Genomic DNA, 19022 nt, shown 5'->3' on the forward strand with positions numbered 1-19022 from the left:
CTCTTTTTTCATCGAATGGTACAGTCTGATGTATCGCGCGAAAATTGATTGGGCGTGACCTATGCCGGATGTGTCGAGTTTCGTAGAGTTTTTGGATTATAATTATTATAATCCAACAAATTTAGAGCTATGAAATTTCTTGCAATTTATTTTACTGAAGTTCTGGTAAAATAATATTGTAGTGGAACATGTATTTATTTCACGCCACAAAATACTGTTCACTAAAGCAACGCCAGGGGCGGTCCTTGCTTAAATGGCATATTGGCCAAAGACCCCCCCCCTCAGGCACCCCCTAACATTTAAGGCTCACTTTTACACATATACTATTATTGTATTATATTGACTTAATTGCAAAGATTCACAAGAGACCTGATTTCACATAAAACCTATAATTTATTAATTTCAGTTAAAATGTCCACATAGTAAAACACCTCTATAGAAAAGACATGTGGCTTCAGAACATCAGGTGTACATGAATGTATTGCTTTGTGGTTCACTTTTCTTTTTTGCCTGACCATTTGAAACAAATAAATAAAAAGTACATCGGCATAAATTTACACATATTACATAAGTACAAAGCCTTCAACATGCCCTCCCTTGGATTGTGTTTATTCTTTTGGATCATGCAAACAGGTTTCTAACAATGGTGCTTTAAGGGAAACGAATTGTCACACTGAGGAGACCTTCCTTCTCCCTTCACAGAATTGAATGCCTCCAGGAGAGGACCATCATCTCTAGTGTAGCTCCTCTGGCGTCCTCGGGTGGCGACAAAATGTTTCAGCGCCTCTCAGAATAATGCCAGGTCCATAGTAATCGTCGCCACTAGTCAAACAAATTTGACATAAAAGTAGAACGTGTTACGAGTGAAACAAAACTAGTTGACTATTACTGACAGAATCTAATGAACGGACACTTCAAGAGTGTGCAATTGTCAACTGTTACACAGTATTGCCTAACTCGTAATCTCCTACTAGTATGCCAAAGTTGGAGGGCTAAACTAGTACATGGACCTTCAGAACTGAACTTTTGAGCATAACAGTTGTCCACACTAGCAATCCATAAATAAACAGGGTATTAGGGAATAACTAATAGCACAATGTAACTGCATTTGAACACATCACGTGGAGTGTGTGTTTGTAAAGAATTACATCAACTACCTCCGCAAGCTCTTTCTAGGTTTACAGTCAGCGAAACACAACAGTAAAGAATGCTAAAGGTATCTTCTCAAGTCAGTTTCCCAAATAATGCTGGATGGTTTTATCTACAGTTGAATGTGAACAAAAATAATATTTGCAACACGACCCTTTGAGTGTATCCTTGAGAAGATCTAACAACTTGTTCCAGGTTATTTTTCAACTTTGAAAAGTGTCTTCTAATTGTTTTTGGCATTAAAATTAGACATCCATTTGACTTGCTATGAAAATACAAATATCCAAAACGCATACAAAACATTATCTTTACATATTGGTGATAATACATGCTTTATGTTTTCAATCAGACACATTTCAGGTACAGTAATACAATCTTGTGAGGTCCAATGCACAGCATAAAAAGTCTACACACCCCTCTTCAAATGCAAAGTTTTATCATTAATAAACATAAACATTTCACATTCATGTTAAATGGTGGTGGCTGTGTGCCGACTCTCATTTAACATGGGAATACTCAAGCGAGCCACATACCTGATCATAAGAGGGTGTGCACACTTGCGCAAATGCATTATCTCATTGTCAAAAATAAAGAGCACTTTAAATTTGAATAGGCGTGTGTAGACTTTCCACCAACTGTAATAGCAGTTTCAAAAATTCAGTCTCCATCAGGATTAATTTGTTCAATTTTCATCAAAGTCAAAGTATTTATTCAAGCATTGCTGTAGAAATGCACCAATTTTAAATATTTTGGTAACCTACTTTGGCAACACAAGAGGAAAACCACATTGGATGTGTGATAAACATCTTTTTAAACCAGTTTGACAGTGGAATTGGAACAAGCATTATTAGCAGAGGCAGTAAAACATTTGATACAATTATTGAACGTATTGCTTCTCAGGCATCTACTTTCTAAAATGTTGCGCTGATGAACAACAAAAACTCTGAAATTGCAACAATGTCAAAAATGATCCTAAGTGGGTCAATCTGAACCGAGTAAACCTATTTGACGGAGCAATCTGCACCTTGACGATAACAAAGAAGTTATTTGATAAGGTTGTTTCCATAGCAACATCAGGCGAGGTGAGAGGCCTTTCAATCAAGCTCGTTGAATTGCGAGATGAGTCATACTTGCTTCAAAAGGAACACAATGATCTAATTAAGAGAAAAATTGATTTTGTAGTGTTTTTGGTGCCACAGGGGACTCCGTGTGACATTTTACAGAAATGATGTATAGGTCCATATGTGCAGGTAATGATGTTGTCAAGTCTATCTATTCATACGTAGTTCGGTGAGAAAAGTGCATGACACATGCATGGAAACAAGTAAAGCCCATAATTGCACAAACAATAGTTGGCGCGCATTCAGGAGAACTTGTGGTTTAAGTCAGTCAGTGCGTCTTCCTGTACGCTATTAAAGTTGGCACTCCCTACGTTTACAGTTTAACACGTTTCAGAGGCCAAAGGTCAAAATGTGGAGGTATGTTTGATGAATGCTTCAACACTGACTTGTCTCTTGCACGAGAAACGACAAAAAGAAACACCTAGCAGCCGCGACAAGATCCTGAACAAACCTTGTCGATATCCTAAAATATGAAGGTGACATCGTGTTGTGGCAAATTATGGTTGCAAACACATGAAACTCCTCAATAGGCTTTTTTTTTTTTTTTTGTAACTGAAATGACGAGGCCGTCGAATCGCCGTTGACCTACTGATGCAACAGCACAAACGAAAAGAACATTCCACCTGGTTGACAGGCTCATAAATAACCAAATGCTCATCACAAATAATATTTAGTCCAATAGATACTGTACAGCGTAATTACATCCTTCTCTTGTGGGTCAACTTGGCACCTCTACTGGTAGTTTGTGACTGTGCATGTGTGAGTGTGTGACGGTACAGCGTCCTTGAATGTCACACACGTATCAGTGGTTGCCTTATCGCAACAGTGCCGTGCTACTTCTCTGTGGACTAAGCCCGCGGTTCTAGTTTGTGGGACAGCTCAAAGAGCGTCTGCTGATTGTCAATGATGTGCAGGTAGTGAACGCTCGCCCTCAACTCGGCGCTGTCCACGCCGATCACCTCATTGCCTGCCAAACAAATGAACACATCCATGAAAGGGGCTTTGTCAGAAAATATCAAAATCATAAATGTCATTTTTATGGGGATGATTTGAGAAAACCATAGAGTCATAAAAGGCATGCACAGATGAGTTCAGATCGAATGAACAAATCTTTTTCTCCTCACCTGTTTGGTCGCTTTGGCAGTGTCGAATCATTCGAACGGTGTCTGCGATCATATGCTGTCGGTGTAGAGAAAGATGTCGGCGTCACCCCGTGGCTAACTTTTTTAAACTTCAATTTACAGCAGTCACGTGTATACAACATGCAGAGGCAGTTAGAAGACACGTAAGGAAACTCACCAACTTCTCAAAGTTCACCAGGTTGTCATGGAAGGTCTTATTGCCCTCGTGGATAAAGGTGATATCTAGAGGAGCAGATTAAAAGTGAATTTTAGTTCTTTATTACAACTATTAATGTGATTAACGAGAGATTACCTTTTAAGAGGAGGGGCATAAAAGGGATCTTTGGAGGTTTCATTCTCTTAAAAGCTTCTCTGTAGGCTTTGTGGTTAAGAGACGGATCCTTGAATAGAAGAACCACAAATAAAAATGAGATGACAATCGAATCCAGACTGAATAACAAGAGCGTTTTGTCCTCACTGTGATCAGCTCCAACTCTGCGAAAAGCTTCTTGAACTTCCCGGGACATTTCTTAAAAAACAAAAAGGACACCAAATTAGATTGTAAATACAAAGCAAGAGTGGAAATCCACACTCACCTCCCAGGTTTGGTTGAGTCGACTCACGGCCGCCGTATTGAGGCCCATGATGATGGCGAAAGCGGAGTTCAAATTCCTTTGAGCTTTGCAACTAGCATAAAACACAAAACATTTCAACCCAGTTCCAAAGCGATTCTCGCTTATCAAAATTACGTGTCCTTACTGAGCTGCGATCTTAATGAACTTTTTGAGCAGCTGCACTCTCTTATTGAGCGACGTGCACATGAGGACTTCAGACATGACCCACTGCTGGACCTCGTTGCAACGCTGCAGCAAGACGGAGAGCGCGGCGGTGTGGCCCCCGCCGGGAACGCGCCTCAGGGTGTAGTAGACCAGCTCTTGCTGCGTGACCACACATTAGCTTAGTCAGCAAAATGTCGTGATTGTTGCAGGTGTTGATAGAAGGTATCCAACAAACCAGTTTTATACCTCATGGATGGATTTGAAGAGGGTCCAGTCCAGGTGTGTGAGAGCCGCGGCCACGTCCCACGTGTTGATCCCCAAAAGCCGTACAGGCCTTCTACTGAGCTCGGCGCTGTCCGTTAAAGAAGGCTGCAAACGGGAAAAGACAATTGTGTATCTGTATGAAAGTAAAAACATGAAGAATTTTTTTGCCATACCAAGATCTCAGCCAGATCTCTGCGACAGACGATGAGCTTTCCCTGCGGGGTCAGAGACTCTGAATACACACAGTCGCTGGGTTGTAACATCCTGCGCTCTGCAGACGCAAACACAATCAGAGATGATTTCGACAATCGCACGCAGGAGAAGAGAAGAAATGTGTGGTGTAGGGATTTTCTGTATGTTTACCTCCAGTGTGGGAGACCACAGCAAGCACCATGTCCTCTTCTGACCTGTCCATCTTCAGTCTCACGATTCTTAGCAGCTCGTGGGCCTCCAGCGAGGGATGCGTGTGGACGCTCAGGTAGGAATCGGTGCTTACGTAAACGCAGCAAATAACTGGAAGATGCACGAGACAGAGACGTCAGAGACATTTTTAGTTCCCCCCCCCCCAAAGAAAAAAGAAGCAGAGTGACTTTTACCTTCTCTTATCTCACATTGTGGAGAACGAAGTTGCAAACAGTTTTCCTTCAAACTCAACTGCTGGTGCATTTGTTTGCTCTGAAAGCAAAAACAACAAGTCAACTTCTGTGATGGCTGAGATTTTTTTTTTTTTATTATACTTATTGAACGGCACTCCTCTTACCTTTTGGTTTGGCGGACAGTCATCCACTGTGCTGGAATCAAACATGGAAGCAGTGAGGAGGGGGATGCATCACCCGACTAATACAAGCAATTGCACTTACTGTCTACGCCGCAGAAGCTTCTGGAACTCTTTGAGATCTTTCTCAAGCGTGGGGAACTCGTACAGATCTTCTAAGACACACCTGTAAAGAGCCTAACAGAGCAAGAGTGTTCATTCAGACTGATTTGTAAAAAGAGTTACGACATAAATAACATTTGTCCAAATATGATCAATTGGTATTCATTAATAATATTAACCAATTTAAGGTGTTAAAAAATAGACTCACCATAGCTTCCCATTCTAGAGTCTCATTTCTCTGTTACTAGGCAACTATCGCCTTGGTTGCACACTATACGCGATTATACCCATGCCAACCCTCGCACTTTGGTTACCATAGCAACACAGCAATGAAGCCGCCAGGTTACATGGGGACAAATAGTGTTATTTGGCAAGTCGAAACGAACGTGGCGTTATTCACAGACGGGATAGGATGGTGTTCATGACGTGCATCTGTCTGTCAGATTGTTATAAATATTCAGTGTGTACCTTCATGAAACCCCGAACATGCTCCTCCTCCTTGAGGAAGTCCTTGTAGAGTCGGCTCCAGTGTGACACCAACTGCAGAACCTTGCGCTTCCTGAAGAGGGTATCCTTGCCCTCCTCCTGGCCCCTGCTGCGTGCACTGCTATAGGTGAGGACACGAGTCAAGGTGACAACATCCAACGTGTGCCCAGATGTGGCAGATTTTGTGCGCATTGAAGGATATTGTCCCAGAAGAGCCTGACAGAGGTCAGAGGTGGACATGAAGACCAGGTAGGTTAACAGGAAGTCATCCAACAGCATTTCTGAAGCAGGACAAACACCTCATTAGCCACATTTTAGGATTATGCTCTTTGAAGGATTATCATGCATCACATTATTAACCTCAGTTTTGATTGACACCTTGAGTTGATCAATTTGTTCTACTCTACCAAATCACCCAAAAGGAACTTGTCCCACACATGCTTTTCTGATTTATGGCTACAGGTACATACTCCCGATTCAATTCACAAACGTGTACAAACAAATTCTAAGAGCACGCAGCCAAGGGAAATATGTCAGAGTGAGGAGATTATCACGGCTCATCACATTTTAAGAGCTAATTACTTTGGCTCTCTGGTCTGTTTCGGAGGCTTGGTTTTGAGAGGACACATATATATGGAGTTGGAGGAGTAAAAGATTAAATTGCAATATTTTGCGGCTGAGAGAAATCGTGTTCCCTTAAGAACCGATACAGTACGAAGTGAGTCATTCCTAGCAGTGCCGTGCTCGGGGAGTCTGTTTACGTCAGAATATTCCTTCGACCCAAATATTGTCAGGCAGAGCGAAGAAATCATTTATAAACGACAGAGCAGAAGCCTTTCTATCAATAAATCATGTCTTTATATTCATGCCGCTTTCACAACGTGTCCGAAGTGCGTTCATGTCCGTCTGCCATCCAGTGAGTTCTCAAGCATTTGGCCAAAACATCAATATTTATGACTGTATATCAATCATTTGGGATTTCTATTCTGGGTTTTTTCTGCATAAGTCAGAAAAAAAGGATGCCTTTATCTCCAATGTAAGCGATTTCCCCCCACTAGGTCCCTCCATGTTAAAAAAAATAAAATAAATCACTGCCCCCTAGCTATCTAACAAACGATCTCTCAGTTGTGACTCCTCTCTTGCTACGTTTGCCCTTTGTACACTCTTTGGGATGATAAATATCAATTTCCTTCCCCAACATATACCCTCTACATTTGCCTGCTGGCACACAAAGTCACACAAACAGCACGCAGAAGAATAACTCATCCAGCTCCGACCTTGGGGGACTTTATTTTCCCGTGAGAGGCAGAGGAAAGAGTGCCTGCGTGCTGAACTAATCACACTAATCCGAGGGTGTACTTTGTTGTTTGAGCGATGAGGATGGGTTGCTCCCAGCGTGTTCCAGCCTGTACTGCAGAGGTTGCACACAAAGGGACGCTGATGTTCTGAATTCCTCCAAAAGGTGTTCAGTGACCTTCCATTTCTTTAAGATCCCATGTTGTAATCCAGCAGTTATTGTGCATATCATAAAGCATTGCAAGAGCAGCGCAGGGTTGTTGCTAAGCAACAGAAAATGAATAAAAAAAGAATGTTTCTTAGACATATGCAATCATTGAAGGGTCATAGTTCGAGTCCCGCTGAGGGCAAATTGAAATCTGACTAACTCAAGTCCACAACCCCAATTACTGCCATGATGCCATTGGGCAAGACATAGCTAATCGAGTCAATTGATGCGGAAAAAAGATTATCAATAGAGCAGTTTGTACCGGAAATATGCACAATGAAAGTTTAATATCTGCTCTGGGATCAAAATGGACATTTTTTTATTATTTATTCAAAATGAATAGCACTCACTGAAAGATCAACCTTAGTATTATTGCACCTCTAGCTTATGTCGCAATCAACAGATTTGCAATGTGCTTCTCAGTGATGGTGGTGATGATCAATGATGTCATTGAAGATGGCATCACCGCAACCTTTGTAACAGTGCCTTGCAATGCGAAAATGCATCACAGATCAAAACTACCATCACGCCGCACCGCCGACCCCGACAACCTGAGTGCGGAAAAAAAAAAAAACACCGAACGGCACATTTACAATCAGCGTAAAACATTCGGGCTGATCCGATTCTCAAAATGTCGAAAGAAGATAAGAAAAACGTAAATTTTGTCCATCGGGACAAATTTCTTACGGAAATGTTCCTAAAAGCCGAGAAGGCGGTCAAACCGCATACCACGTTCCAGGTCAACCCGTTCAAGAAAACGTACATCCTTCCAGACAAACCCACCAACATGGACCCAACAATAGTGATGGCCAAAGTGAAGCAGAACAATTCGGCAGCCGCGGCCAGAGTCGACAAAGAACCGGACTCAAAGACCAAGAAGGAAGATCTGTGGGATCCTGACGCGGAAGAAGCTCGTCAAATATTGCTCAACAACAAGCGCATGAGAGAAGGCCTCGATGAACAAATGAAAGAGAGGCAAAGGCTTAAAGATGAAGAGAATCGTCAGAAGAAGGAAGAACAAGACATGATCAGGTGCCTGGGAGAATTATACGAGCAGGAGCTGTCAGAGTATGAGCGGAGTAAGGCCGAGGCCAAAAAGAGATTATACAAAGAAATACAAGATGATATAGCGGATTTTCGGCAGTTCCAACAAAGAGAGGCGCACAGAGAAAAGATGGAAACCAAACGAATCGCGCAAATACAACTCGATTTACTCCACACTTACTGGAAAAGAAAAATGACCAAGAAAACGTTCCCAAAGAGCGGTCGGAGTAAGAATCTGTAACCGGGATGAATGCGTGACTCTCCGGTGGCTTCAGTAGTTAAATTCAAATATATTTGTTTGACGGCAGTGGCGCCAAGCCGCTTTACCTCAAGGGAAACATAAGATGAGACTGGATGGACTTCAAAAATAAGTCACCCTGCAAAATGGACCTGACTTGAACGTGAGCCACTATGTACTTGATGTATTAAATAATTAAGTTTGCATCTTTATATTAGCATATCTTTATGCTTATTTTAGCATTGGAGGTGCATTGGTAGCGGACACACAAGTCTGATGTTTGTTTATTCTTCTCAGCTCTCTCAGCTATCTCCTGTCTAAAATTGCTTTTTTTTTTACCAGCTTGATGAACATCTACTTCAGACATTGTGGTCTTGTTCCTCATCGGGGCGCTGTTTTTTTTTTTTTTAAACGGTTTTGCGCCGGGAATGTTTGCAATCCCCCGAGGGAGTGGTTTCACAATCGCCATTGGAACCTCTTAAATATTTCTGTCTACAGGCGCTGACATGGCTGAACGACTGTGAATGAGCACCAGAATGTGGTGTGAGTGTTAAATAATACAACCGCACACAAACACGCACTCGGGGCGGGTGTTGTTCCAACTTGTTGCTCGTCATTCAGGATTGCGAGCGATGAATTCTTCTTAAAAAAGACTTGTTTGGAAAGTATAAATCGTTTTCAAACTCACCGCTCTCGGTGCTTTCAGGGGTCCCTCTTTGGTCATCTAATCGCAGGTCACTTAGCAGATGCTCCAAGATTTTCAGCGGCGTTCCCGACACCACCACATATCTGTAAGATGAAGACCGATAAGAATCCTCCTCGCTGGAACACGAACTCCATCGCCCGTTGCAGTCATTCTCATCTTCATCGATATAACGGATATGTGGGACATCGAAAGCGTGGGGAACGTCGTCGTCTTTGGTAGCTTCCTCGTCGTCTTCGCTGTCTTCTTCGTCAAAGTCTTCCTCTGCCTTGGCAAGAGTTGCTTGAGTGGAAGTCATCCTCATGACTGGGCATTTAAATTTGGAGCTCTCCTGTGGGGGAAATTCCTGCTGGCCATGTGCCTTTGTCATCTACAAGGGTTCCTCTGAGAGCAACACTAGACAATTGGGCGGGAACTGTTGCTAAATGCACACACACCCACTTACTAAGATGTTGCTAACACTCCCTGACTTGTGCTTCCAGACAAAACAGATAATTCACTTGGGGAAAAAAAAAAAAAAAAGCAAACCTACACACCTTTTGTCTTCTTCTCTGGACCCGCCCCCCGATGACGTGGGCGAGGGCCGTTCCGATGGCGACGTCAGTGACGATGTCACCCTTTGCAGCACCAAAACGTCCCGTCCTCGCTCCTTCAGACAAACTCGCCCGACCACCTCCTAAAAACACCCCCCAAAAAAATAACAATCATAAAATGCTTGTATAGTCAGATTTTGCTTCTCCAATTTATCTTCTGGATTCCCTCAAGGGAAATGTTGGATGACACTTGTTTGAAACATAAAACCGCAACGCGGCTGGCACCAGATGACACCTTCAGGGACGATAAAAGCGAGCATGTGGACAAAAGAGGCATAACAAACAGGTGGAGCGAGCGGATCAAAAGGCGTCAGGAGCAGAAGAAGAGATCAAGAAGCATTGTCTCTTCTCCAGCTGCTGTCTGCACATCGGCAGCCCCGAGGGACCTGAGAGACAATCTTCTCCAAAGTCTCCAATTTCATAGTTACTTGCATTTACAAAAGTTGAGCTCTTGATTTTGCTTTTCATAATCAAATGACAATCACTGGGGTAAAAAAAAAATCAGGATTATGTAAGTGGTATGATTATAAATACAAGCGTGGTGGGAATGCGCTGCTCCATTGTAAATATCCGATTAGACGTTTCGACATCCAAGAACAACAGACGCCATCCCGAGAATGGTGAGCTTGCACACAAAAACACAAGATCAAAAGCGAGTACGCAAAGTGGTCACGCTGTGTGTATGAATCTCACAAGAAAACACACCCAAATGATTAGAGGGGCGCCAGATAAGAAAACAGATTTAGCCCAAGAGTGTACGGAAGGCAGAGAAAGTAAAAAAAATAAAAATAATACACAGTAGGAAGTTGAAAGGCTGTGTGTGAGGGGTTATGGCATGTTATGTAATACGGATTAAAGGAAAGGGAATGGAAAGTAGCACCAAAAAAACCTGGAGAAGATAAGAGCACTTAAATTATCATCGGATCTTTTATGGATACTCCAACATCATCACTTTTAATGATCTCGTCGAAATTCAAAATGGTTGTTCTTTCGTAACAGGAAAGCTGGCACGTCATTTGTTCTCAGCGAACAGGTGTGTCGCTCAGCCTTTTCCTTCCATTCCTTCCTTCAATTCTCCCATCTGCACGTCCTTCACTTTCCTCTCCCCCACCCTTTCCTCACTGTCTCCTTTTGTGAGTGCCCGAAAGTCATTTTCTCTTTCCTCTCTTCAGTGGGTTCAAGCCAGGTCCGTCCTCCCCGCAACGCCCCAGAGATTTGGATTTGTGAGACGAGACGGCGTGCACCTGCTATGTGGCGCACGGGGTCACGCACACTCAATATATGTGGACGTACTTGTGCAGAGGAAAGGCGGGCCTCATGGAAAGTCCGAAAGGAAACGCGTTGTGGTCCCGGCCAATATGAGTGTGCGTGCGTAGTCATATCTGTGTTGTGATAGCTCGAGGGCTAAATTCCTGGAAATGATGGATAGGAAAATGAAAACCCAATACGGGTATGGGTAGGCGGTTCCCTCACATGCCTCGGTTACGAGCGAAGAGAGGCGCCGTCGGACTCGACTAAGTTAATGTCCGGTGAATAGAAGGCAGTGATGCGCCGCGATCCACAACACAGACACGTGAATCATATTACCATAGCAACAGACCGTACTGGTTCATCGAGGCTCGGCTGTCACGGAAAAAAGAAAGTAAAAACGAGTCACCATGACAACCTGGTGAAAGCAAAGCAAGCCAAGGTTGCTGCACAACTCGCTCATCATTGCTGAGATTCTTTTCCAGCCCCCTTTGATGTCTCGGCTCTTATTTCATGAATATTTCAAAATCTTCCTGTATATTTGCCTCAACTTTTGCATTTGTCCTATTCTGGAGGCGGCTTTCCAGATCCCAGGCAAATGCGCGGCGCCTTGCTCAAGGGCACAATAGCCCAGAGTGCCAAAACCAGTCAAGCGTACACCTCCGATATTTGCTAAACCCTTCCGACAGGCTCCTATTGCACTTAGATGATATAATAATGAAATCATGAGGCCCCGGCTGATGTGACATGTGGCAGATGTCAGAAGCAGGGTGTGAGCAGACTTCCTTTCGCTTCATGCCTTGCCCTCGGGTAATCGGAATTAGTCGGCGCACGGCTTCATTAACCCCCCCTCCCCCTCCTCATTATGTGAGCGCGCAGCTAACACGACACCAGTGGTGCATGAATATACACGACACGTGTAAGCTAATACGGTATGGACATTGACATGAGCCGGTCAAGTTAGGACTCACCGCCTGGTTCCTGTCAGGTAACCTGTAGTTGTGGTTCTGCAGAAGCCGGCAGCCATCCTTGGCCAGACGCTGAACGGCCTCCAAGCCCAGTCGGCTGGTCAGCTCCTCACGGCCGCACACAGAGCCGCCGCCGTTGCTGCCGCCGCCGCCGCCACGGAGAGCACACACGCCGCCCAGCTGCAATACGGGAGGCATGAACATGTATCTCAAGCCACAGTCCCAAGACATGATGGAAAAAGTTTGGACGTTCAGTGCAAAACTGCAAAGTTGGGTCTGATCCAGAAGTATGTGATAACTTTCACTAAGCCCATTTAAGGGAAAATGGAAAAAAAGTAATCCAGGAAGTCTTTATCTACGTCTCTAAAGCCTCATTATGGTATTCATTCGACATTATAATCGGTAATTCCCTCTATCTGTTGCTTTTCTCCTTTTGTCTCCATGTCAGCAGATCTGGCGCAGCGAGAGTGAGTGCGAGTGATTATCAGACTAAGTGGGCGGGAGTGTGTGTGTGCATGTGTGTGTAGGAAGAGTGTGTGCTGGCTTGTGCGTACCTCTCGTCTAATCGGGATTTTAACTGTGTTAGCTTTGCTAAATTAAAAGCAAAGTGCAAAATTATCAATATGTTGTTTTTTTTAAAAAAAAAGAAAAGTATGCAGAAGAAACTAAAGCATAAATAATTATAAATGTGTGTGTGTGTGTGCTCCTTAGTGTGTAGTATCAAATAGAATACTATATTTATTTTTTTTAGGGAAAGAGCGGATGTGATATTTAATTTCCTTAAGAGTTAAGTAACCACTTCCCATGTGCTTATAGTGGAGGCTTAACATGGTGGCATCACTCCCACACATTCTGTTTACTCAGAAAACACCCCCTACCACAGTTCATCTGGAGGAAGGCCTGATAACACACACATGCGTACACACACACACACACACAAAGCCCAGTGTTTGTTTGCATTGTGGTGTCACACTGTTTCTCCTTATGTGTTGATACATTTGTGAAAACATAGCATCCTTTTGTACTTTTATATTGACTCTAATGAAGACCGGCTAGAAAATAGATGGGCTGATTTACCGGGCTGGACTCCGCGCTTGGTGAGTGGACGTCCTGCTGGCTCGTTTCCGGCATGTCAGAGTCCTGCTCTGATACTGCAAATAATCAGATACAGGAAACAACATGGATTTTTTTTTTTTTTTATGCAATGCTATGTTGTAGGAAAATACACTCGTGCTGAATTGACTCACAAGCTTTGCGCGTCTTTCGGGCAAGAGCGGCAGCCAACTCATTTTGAACCTAATGGAAATGGCGAGAGAGAGAAAATTGAAGTGTGTAATAGTGCACTGGACTCATTTAGCAATACACACACACTTTTATTGACTTACTGTAGAAGTGAGTCTTTCGAGTGCTCTCATCTGGAGGATCTCACTGCAGACGTCCCGGTTTCCCTCAGAGTCCTCTTCTGACCTTGGAGAGACACAAAACCAGATTCACTTGTTTAACTGTATAGAATTCTGATCCAAATATTGACCACCACAAAAAAACTTTATATTGCTAATTTAATAAAATAGCATTTCTGGTTGAGTTTTCGGTTTGTGTTATGAAATGGAGACTTGAAAAGCAGCATTTCCAACAGTCGCTCGCAGATGTGAGCACACCCACAGAACAAATTTGCGTATCATTTTGATATCAACAGATCCCAGTGGAACGAGCAATTGTTATGGAGGAAGAAGGATCAGGCTGTGCTTGCGCGTGCATGTGTGGAACGGAAGCAAATTGCTGGATAAGCTTTCCTATCAAAGTATGTGCTCATAACTCACTAAAGCAAAAATGGAAGAACAGAAACTAACCGTATTAATGTGAACATTTGGAGATCACAAGTAAACATGTAGCTCTTTTCGGGTTTTAGTAATTGTCTTTATTTATTTATTTTTGCTCTCAAGGGTCTGCCTCTTATAACGCCTCCATGTTTGTCATAAAAGATGCCGCAAGGTGTATTCGGCCATGAACGGCCAACGTCGCCGTGGCATCATTAGATTTACTCGTACGCAGTCCTCGGAGGAAAAAGTGTGGACAACTCCGCCTCGGGGTATTTGTATAATTCATCCACAGTGATAAAACGCGTGATGACTGCAGCGGGAACAAGATTAAACATATTTTGAGAAATTATTTATCTCGCTGAGTGTTGCCGTAAATAATCCAATGGGTTATAATTAACACCGTCACAACAGCACGTCTCCTTTAAAAAAAAAATGAAAATCCAGTAGAAATTTTTTTCATTCCACCACTTTAAACGGGACAGACGGAGGACACGGAGCAGCAGGGGGTGAGCTCGGTGGAGGGACGGCAGATGCCAGAAGAGCAAAAATGCAGCAATCAAAGAGAAACGGCAGTCAAAGGCGCCAGACCGAATCGAGTACATAATCGCATCTGTACCGAGGATCTGCGCACATTATTTGGGCCAATAGTTAAGATAAAAGGAGGATGGACTTTTATTATGTTCCTTTGTTTAAGGAACATACAAAACCAGAGGAAAACTGGATATAAACAAGAGCAAATTAGCCTATTGGCAGATTTTGGCGCCACCTGCTGGGCAACTTGGTAATCACGCATGACTTAAGTGAGTTGAGGAGCTTCACTTGATCAAAAGTAGCGGAAATTATTTTGCTACTTGTACACAAATAGTCAAGTTCAACTGTAAACCCTCAGAAGGCCCTAACTGTACCTTTTCAGATGAAAAAAAAAAAAAAAGCTGACGTGGAGTCGTGTTTTTAAACGGCACACACATTTGCTCATTTATCCGAGTGACAGATTGAGTTCAGTGGCAGCCTCAGCAGGAATCCCACACACCGGAAAGGCAAAGAACTTTAGCTGACACCCGCTAGATGTGGAGGGGTGTCACACCGAGGATTTACAACTCTGAAAAAGGGATTTGGATTCGTGCTGGAATTAGAAAAAGATATTGGAGGGATGTTGCCGTGTGTCGGGCAGGATATCCGCAAAACTTTCATTTACGTAACACGATTTTTCGTTAAGACTTACGGGCTGCTGGGTCCGTCTCCGGAGCGAAATTGAACGTAGGGCGCAAGTTGTAGGAGGAGCCTAACAGCCTCCGGCCAATCCCCTTCATTGGCACGAAACTCACAGGAGCTGGAGTCGCACTCCTCGAAACTGAACTGGTAGTAACTGTTGGAGTCCGAGAAGACGACTCGCTGGTCCACTGGCAAAACGACACGGAGTCATTTAGATAATTGAAACAATATTCCGGTTATGTAAAGATGATATAATTTCGGGTTTACCGGACAGGAGGACGCCCAGCTCCAGCAGCACCTGCCAGACGCGCACAGCGGTGGTCCGACAACGCACGTACACACATTGCTCACACAGCCACTGCACCAGCTCCACGCCCACATAACTGCGCCTGTCAGATACACCAATTTGTGCATACACACACAAAAAAAAAAAAATTGTGCATGCTGGAAAAAGTGATCTTCATATTATTTTACTGCAAACACAGCATGACTGCTTGGGGCAAGATCCTTAAAGCGACATAAAAAAAAAAAAAAGTGTACCGTATGATTCTGGCCAAGTGTATCTTGTCTTTAGCTGGGTATGGTCCATGGGAAAGGAAACCATTTCTCACAGCACGGCCAGCGCAGGGAAAACTCTGGGAGCATGACTGAGACACAAATTTGAAAAGATTTAATATGTAATCAAAGTTTGAAACGAAATGTCAGTAAATGCCAGACAAAAAAAAGAGCAAGAAAACATAAAACATTTGAAATTTGGGTGAAAAATCTCATCAGTTCCTGCTCAAATTGAACCCTTAGAGAAAACAGGATGTTTACTTTAGCTATACATAGCAGGGCTTAAAAGCTTTCTTGTCGCTGTAAAACAGAATCCCCGATACCGCTTGACGCAGCCAAGTGATGTCTGGATTGAGTCAAAGTCAAACAGGCGGATGTCACACGACGCTCGGCTGCATTGCTATCCAAACAAACCGTTGTTTATTGATTAGCAATGCCGAATCAATACGACTCACCTTGCAGGTCATGGTGTTGCTGCAATTTGTAAAAATGGCCTAGAATGAGGCCCAAGGTGAAAACTAGCACTGAGCTCATCTGTATTGAGGCCAAACAAACCTCATGACATCATCGCTGTGTGTATGTGTGTGTGTGCAAGCCCTCACCTTATTTACCGTGGGCCCAGCACTTGGTCCGGGGATTGTGTCAGGTGATTGCTGTTCGAAAAACGAAACACACGCTGCTATGAGATGTTACGCACGTGCAAACTGAGTCAACACAACTCCAATTTAAGAAAGACCAGTTTTTCCAACACATTAGTCATCGTGTTTACGATTAAATCACCTCAACAACCGCCTCTTTTGTGGTTCACTACTCAAGACGGCAGCTTTTATTTTGTGTGTGTGCGTAAAATGACTATCTGACCTAAAATCAAGGAAATACGACACTCTTTTACTCTCTGACCAATACAATTCTTAATTTGTATCACCATCACACCATTTTGTAAAGCTCTGGGCACACCCACGATACCAGGAAATAGGATCTTAATCTTTAGGGATTATTATGGTGGAGTTTATTGGCACACTGAAATGAAAATCCGGTCATAAAACTGATTGAAAAGTCATACAATGGCATCAAGGCTGCACAACTGACAATAAATAGAAAAAAAATCTAATTTGATCACTCCACATAATGTAAAAAAAAAAAATAAAAAATCAATGAATATACATGACACGGATATGAGCGTGACAGACGGAGAGGGAGCGAAGTGAGCTGAGGAGGGCTGGTTTTAATTGTGTTCATTAAAAAGAGAACATGATGGAGACAGAGAGAAGAGGGACCGATGTACTCGTTAACACTAGAAGAGACGAGGAAGTCAAAAACATCACAGCGGTGACTTCACATCCACTTTGCCGATCAGAGATTTGATTTTCTGCAGTGATGGGAGCCGACAGAGACTCTCGCATCCTTCTCGCTCTATTTTATCACTCCATCTCTTTGTCTCATGACTGGTGAGCGCCAAGCGTTCCCAAAGTCTCGTTTTTTTTACAGTAGTACACACTCAGGGCTTTCGTATTGGCGCTTCTCCCCCCACGAAAAAATATACGCCTCCATCACGGGGTCCGCACATTTGTTGTCGGCGGAGAAGAGAGATGAGGGCTATAAAGTGAGAGCACATGCTGACACGCTTATCTGTGCGAGGACTTCAAAGTGCGTCTGGGCCAGCCAAAGAAAAGAGAGCGTGAGGTCATTATCTACGAGGAATGGATGGCGCTCAGATTAGATTGCAGACAAAGGACGCAGACGTTCACACTGCTGTTGACTCCTTGACACATCGATCACAAATAAAAAAATCAAAATGGAGACATCAACGTGATGATGAATAGGGAGAACGTTGTTAACCAAGCCAGAGCTTGTCGTTCGGGTTTAGGGCTCGTATCCACATGTATTTTTCATACGCTTAATGGATTAATAATGGGTCGTTTGGCCTGACTTTGACGAGAAATTAAATGCGACCTGGGAAATCAAGTGTGCTCATCAGTCAAGTTGGTCCGAGCACGATAACCCGGCAACTAGGTTAAGTGTTACCTTCATTATTTTCTACCTGAAGTCCACAAGGGTCTAATAAATGATCATTAGAAGAGGTCAAGATGGAGATCACTGTACTCCCCTAGGGGATGCTGAGAGACGATCAATGATTTTAATAGCTTTACTTTAATAGGGTGAGGAAAAACAGGAAGGAAAGATGCAAAAAAAAAAAAAGGGGAACGTTTCGCATTTTATTTTATGAGTTAAAAAGTCAACTGCAAATCAATTACTTGAATAATTTTTGCAGGATTGCATATCTATACAGTAGGTCAACAAAGACACCACGATTAGAAAATAATCCACCGAAGATGCGCCTGCAGGAAGATTTATGACCCTCAGTGATGATTTTATCACGTCATTTTAACTGTCATGCGTGGGCAGCGAATGATGAATGGATGTTGTGTTTTTCTTCACACATGCTCGAAGATGAATTCATTGACACTTTAATTGAATCTCCATATATGTGCTACACACATGATTATTTTGTAAGAGCGTGTGTGTGTGTGTGCAATAGAACCTGAAGGTGGTTGCCTTGACTACCAGAGTGCGAAGGTATGGTGGTATCTTCGAGTCATTATGGACCAAAGCGCATACATGCACACTTCCCCCTGCGACGGTCACGCTTGGGACAAGTCGTGACGTGGGTACTAAAGCAGCCTCATCCATAATAATTTGAGTTTGAACGCCATGAAACGCGGAAGGAGCTCCACGATCCGAGATACTCACGCTTTTCTTCCGCAGGTGCAGCCCGTGTTTTAGTAGTCCCGGCAGGTCCCGGATTTTGTGCTTGAGCTGAGCTTGGTCCCGCGCGCTCCGGTTCCAGCGCAAACCCGCGAGCAGGCCGTCCTCTGCGGGCTCCGAGTCGTCCATGACGGCTGTCCGGACGCGAGTGTTTGTCCTCCTCAACAGGCGCACCGTCGCCGCTGCCAGTTCGCCATTTCCCTCCCCTCCCGGTCTCCTCCTTCCTACCTTACGCTTCCAGCCGAGCTGCGGCGTGCCGTGCAGCTGCAACGGTTGAAGGGTCGCGCGCACGTTTAACGAGACACTTCACTTGTTCTGCAGCACGGCGCACCTCAGGTTAGCGAGCAGCGTGACTAGGCGTGCGCGTGATTGTGATTTGGGGGGGGGGGGGGGCGTCACTATTCATTTGGATGTCATTGCAAATTTGCCTCAGATCATTCTCTGCATAAATAATATTATTTATCATTGATTGCATTCTGCATATTTTGGTCAGTTTCCAATTTTGGTGGATGCTAGTCTATGGAAAGTACTTTTCAGTTTGTAATTGCACTTTGCTCTTTTATGTTTAGGATGA

General features: G+C 43.6%; 1 protein-coding gene across 2 annotated transcripts; it reads right to left on the bottom strand.

Annotated features, from left to right (window-relative positions):
• Nucleotides 1–373: 373 nt before the first annotated feature.
• Nucleotides 374–18753, bottom strand: rapgef5a (Rap guanine nucleotide exchange factor (GEF) 5a). 2 transcript variants are annotated; one of them, XR_007487795.2, is made up of 27 exons: nt 18434–18753; nt 16285–16335; nt 15668–15774; nt 15395–15516; nt 15138–15315; nt 13481–13562; nt 13343–13391; nt 13173–13246; nt 12099–12275; nt 9823–9962; nt 9272–9372; nt 6000–6078; nt 5780–5924; nt 5295–5386; nt 5195–5225; nt 5031–5109; nt 4798–4947; nt 4608–4705; nt 4417–4539; nt 4151–4329; nt 3988–4078; nt 3870–3920; nt 3705–3792; nt 3570–3634; nt 3395–3449; nt 1605–3237; nt 374–1567 (listed from the first exon to the last, which is right to left on the bottom strand). XR_007487795.2 is itself a non-coding variant. In XM_049750758.2 (26 exons), exons 1-26 carry the CDS (start codon nt 18575–18577, stop codon nt 3119–3121), a joined length of 2670 nt encoding a protein of 889 aa, XP_049606715.1. In that variant the 5' UTR covers nt 18578–18753; the 3' UTR covers nt 374–3118. The 2 variants fall into 2 exon arrangements, 1 of the variants encoding a protein (XP_049606715.1); XM_049750758.2 differs by having other exon boundaries at nt 374–3237.
• Between the last annotated feature and the right edge of the window lie 269 nt (nt 18754–19022).

The sequence above is a fragment of the Syngnathus scovelli genome, chromosome 19 (assembly GCF_024217435.2).
Source record: "Syngnathus scovelli strain Florida chromosome 19, RoL_Ssco_1.2, whole genome shotgun sequence".
Taxonomy (NCBI): Eukaryota; Metazoa; Chordata; class Actinopteri; order Syngnathiformes; family Syngnathidae; genus Syngnathus; species Syngnathus scovelli.

Coding starts and splice junctions, on each gene's coding strand:
- rapgef5a (XM_049750758.2), bottom strand. CDS start 18,577: ATGGACGACTCGGAGCCCGCAGAGGACGGCCTGCTCGCGGGTTTGCGC. Junction 13,247..13,342: donor CCGAAAGACGCGCAAAGCTT/GTGAGTCAATTC, acceptor GATTATTTGCAG/TATCAGAGCAGGACTCTGAC. Junction 5,226..5,294: donor AAGCTTCTGCGGCGTAGACA/GTAAGTGCAATT, acceptor GTTTGATTCCAG/CACAGTGGATGACTGTCCGC.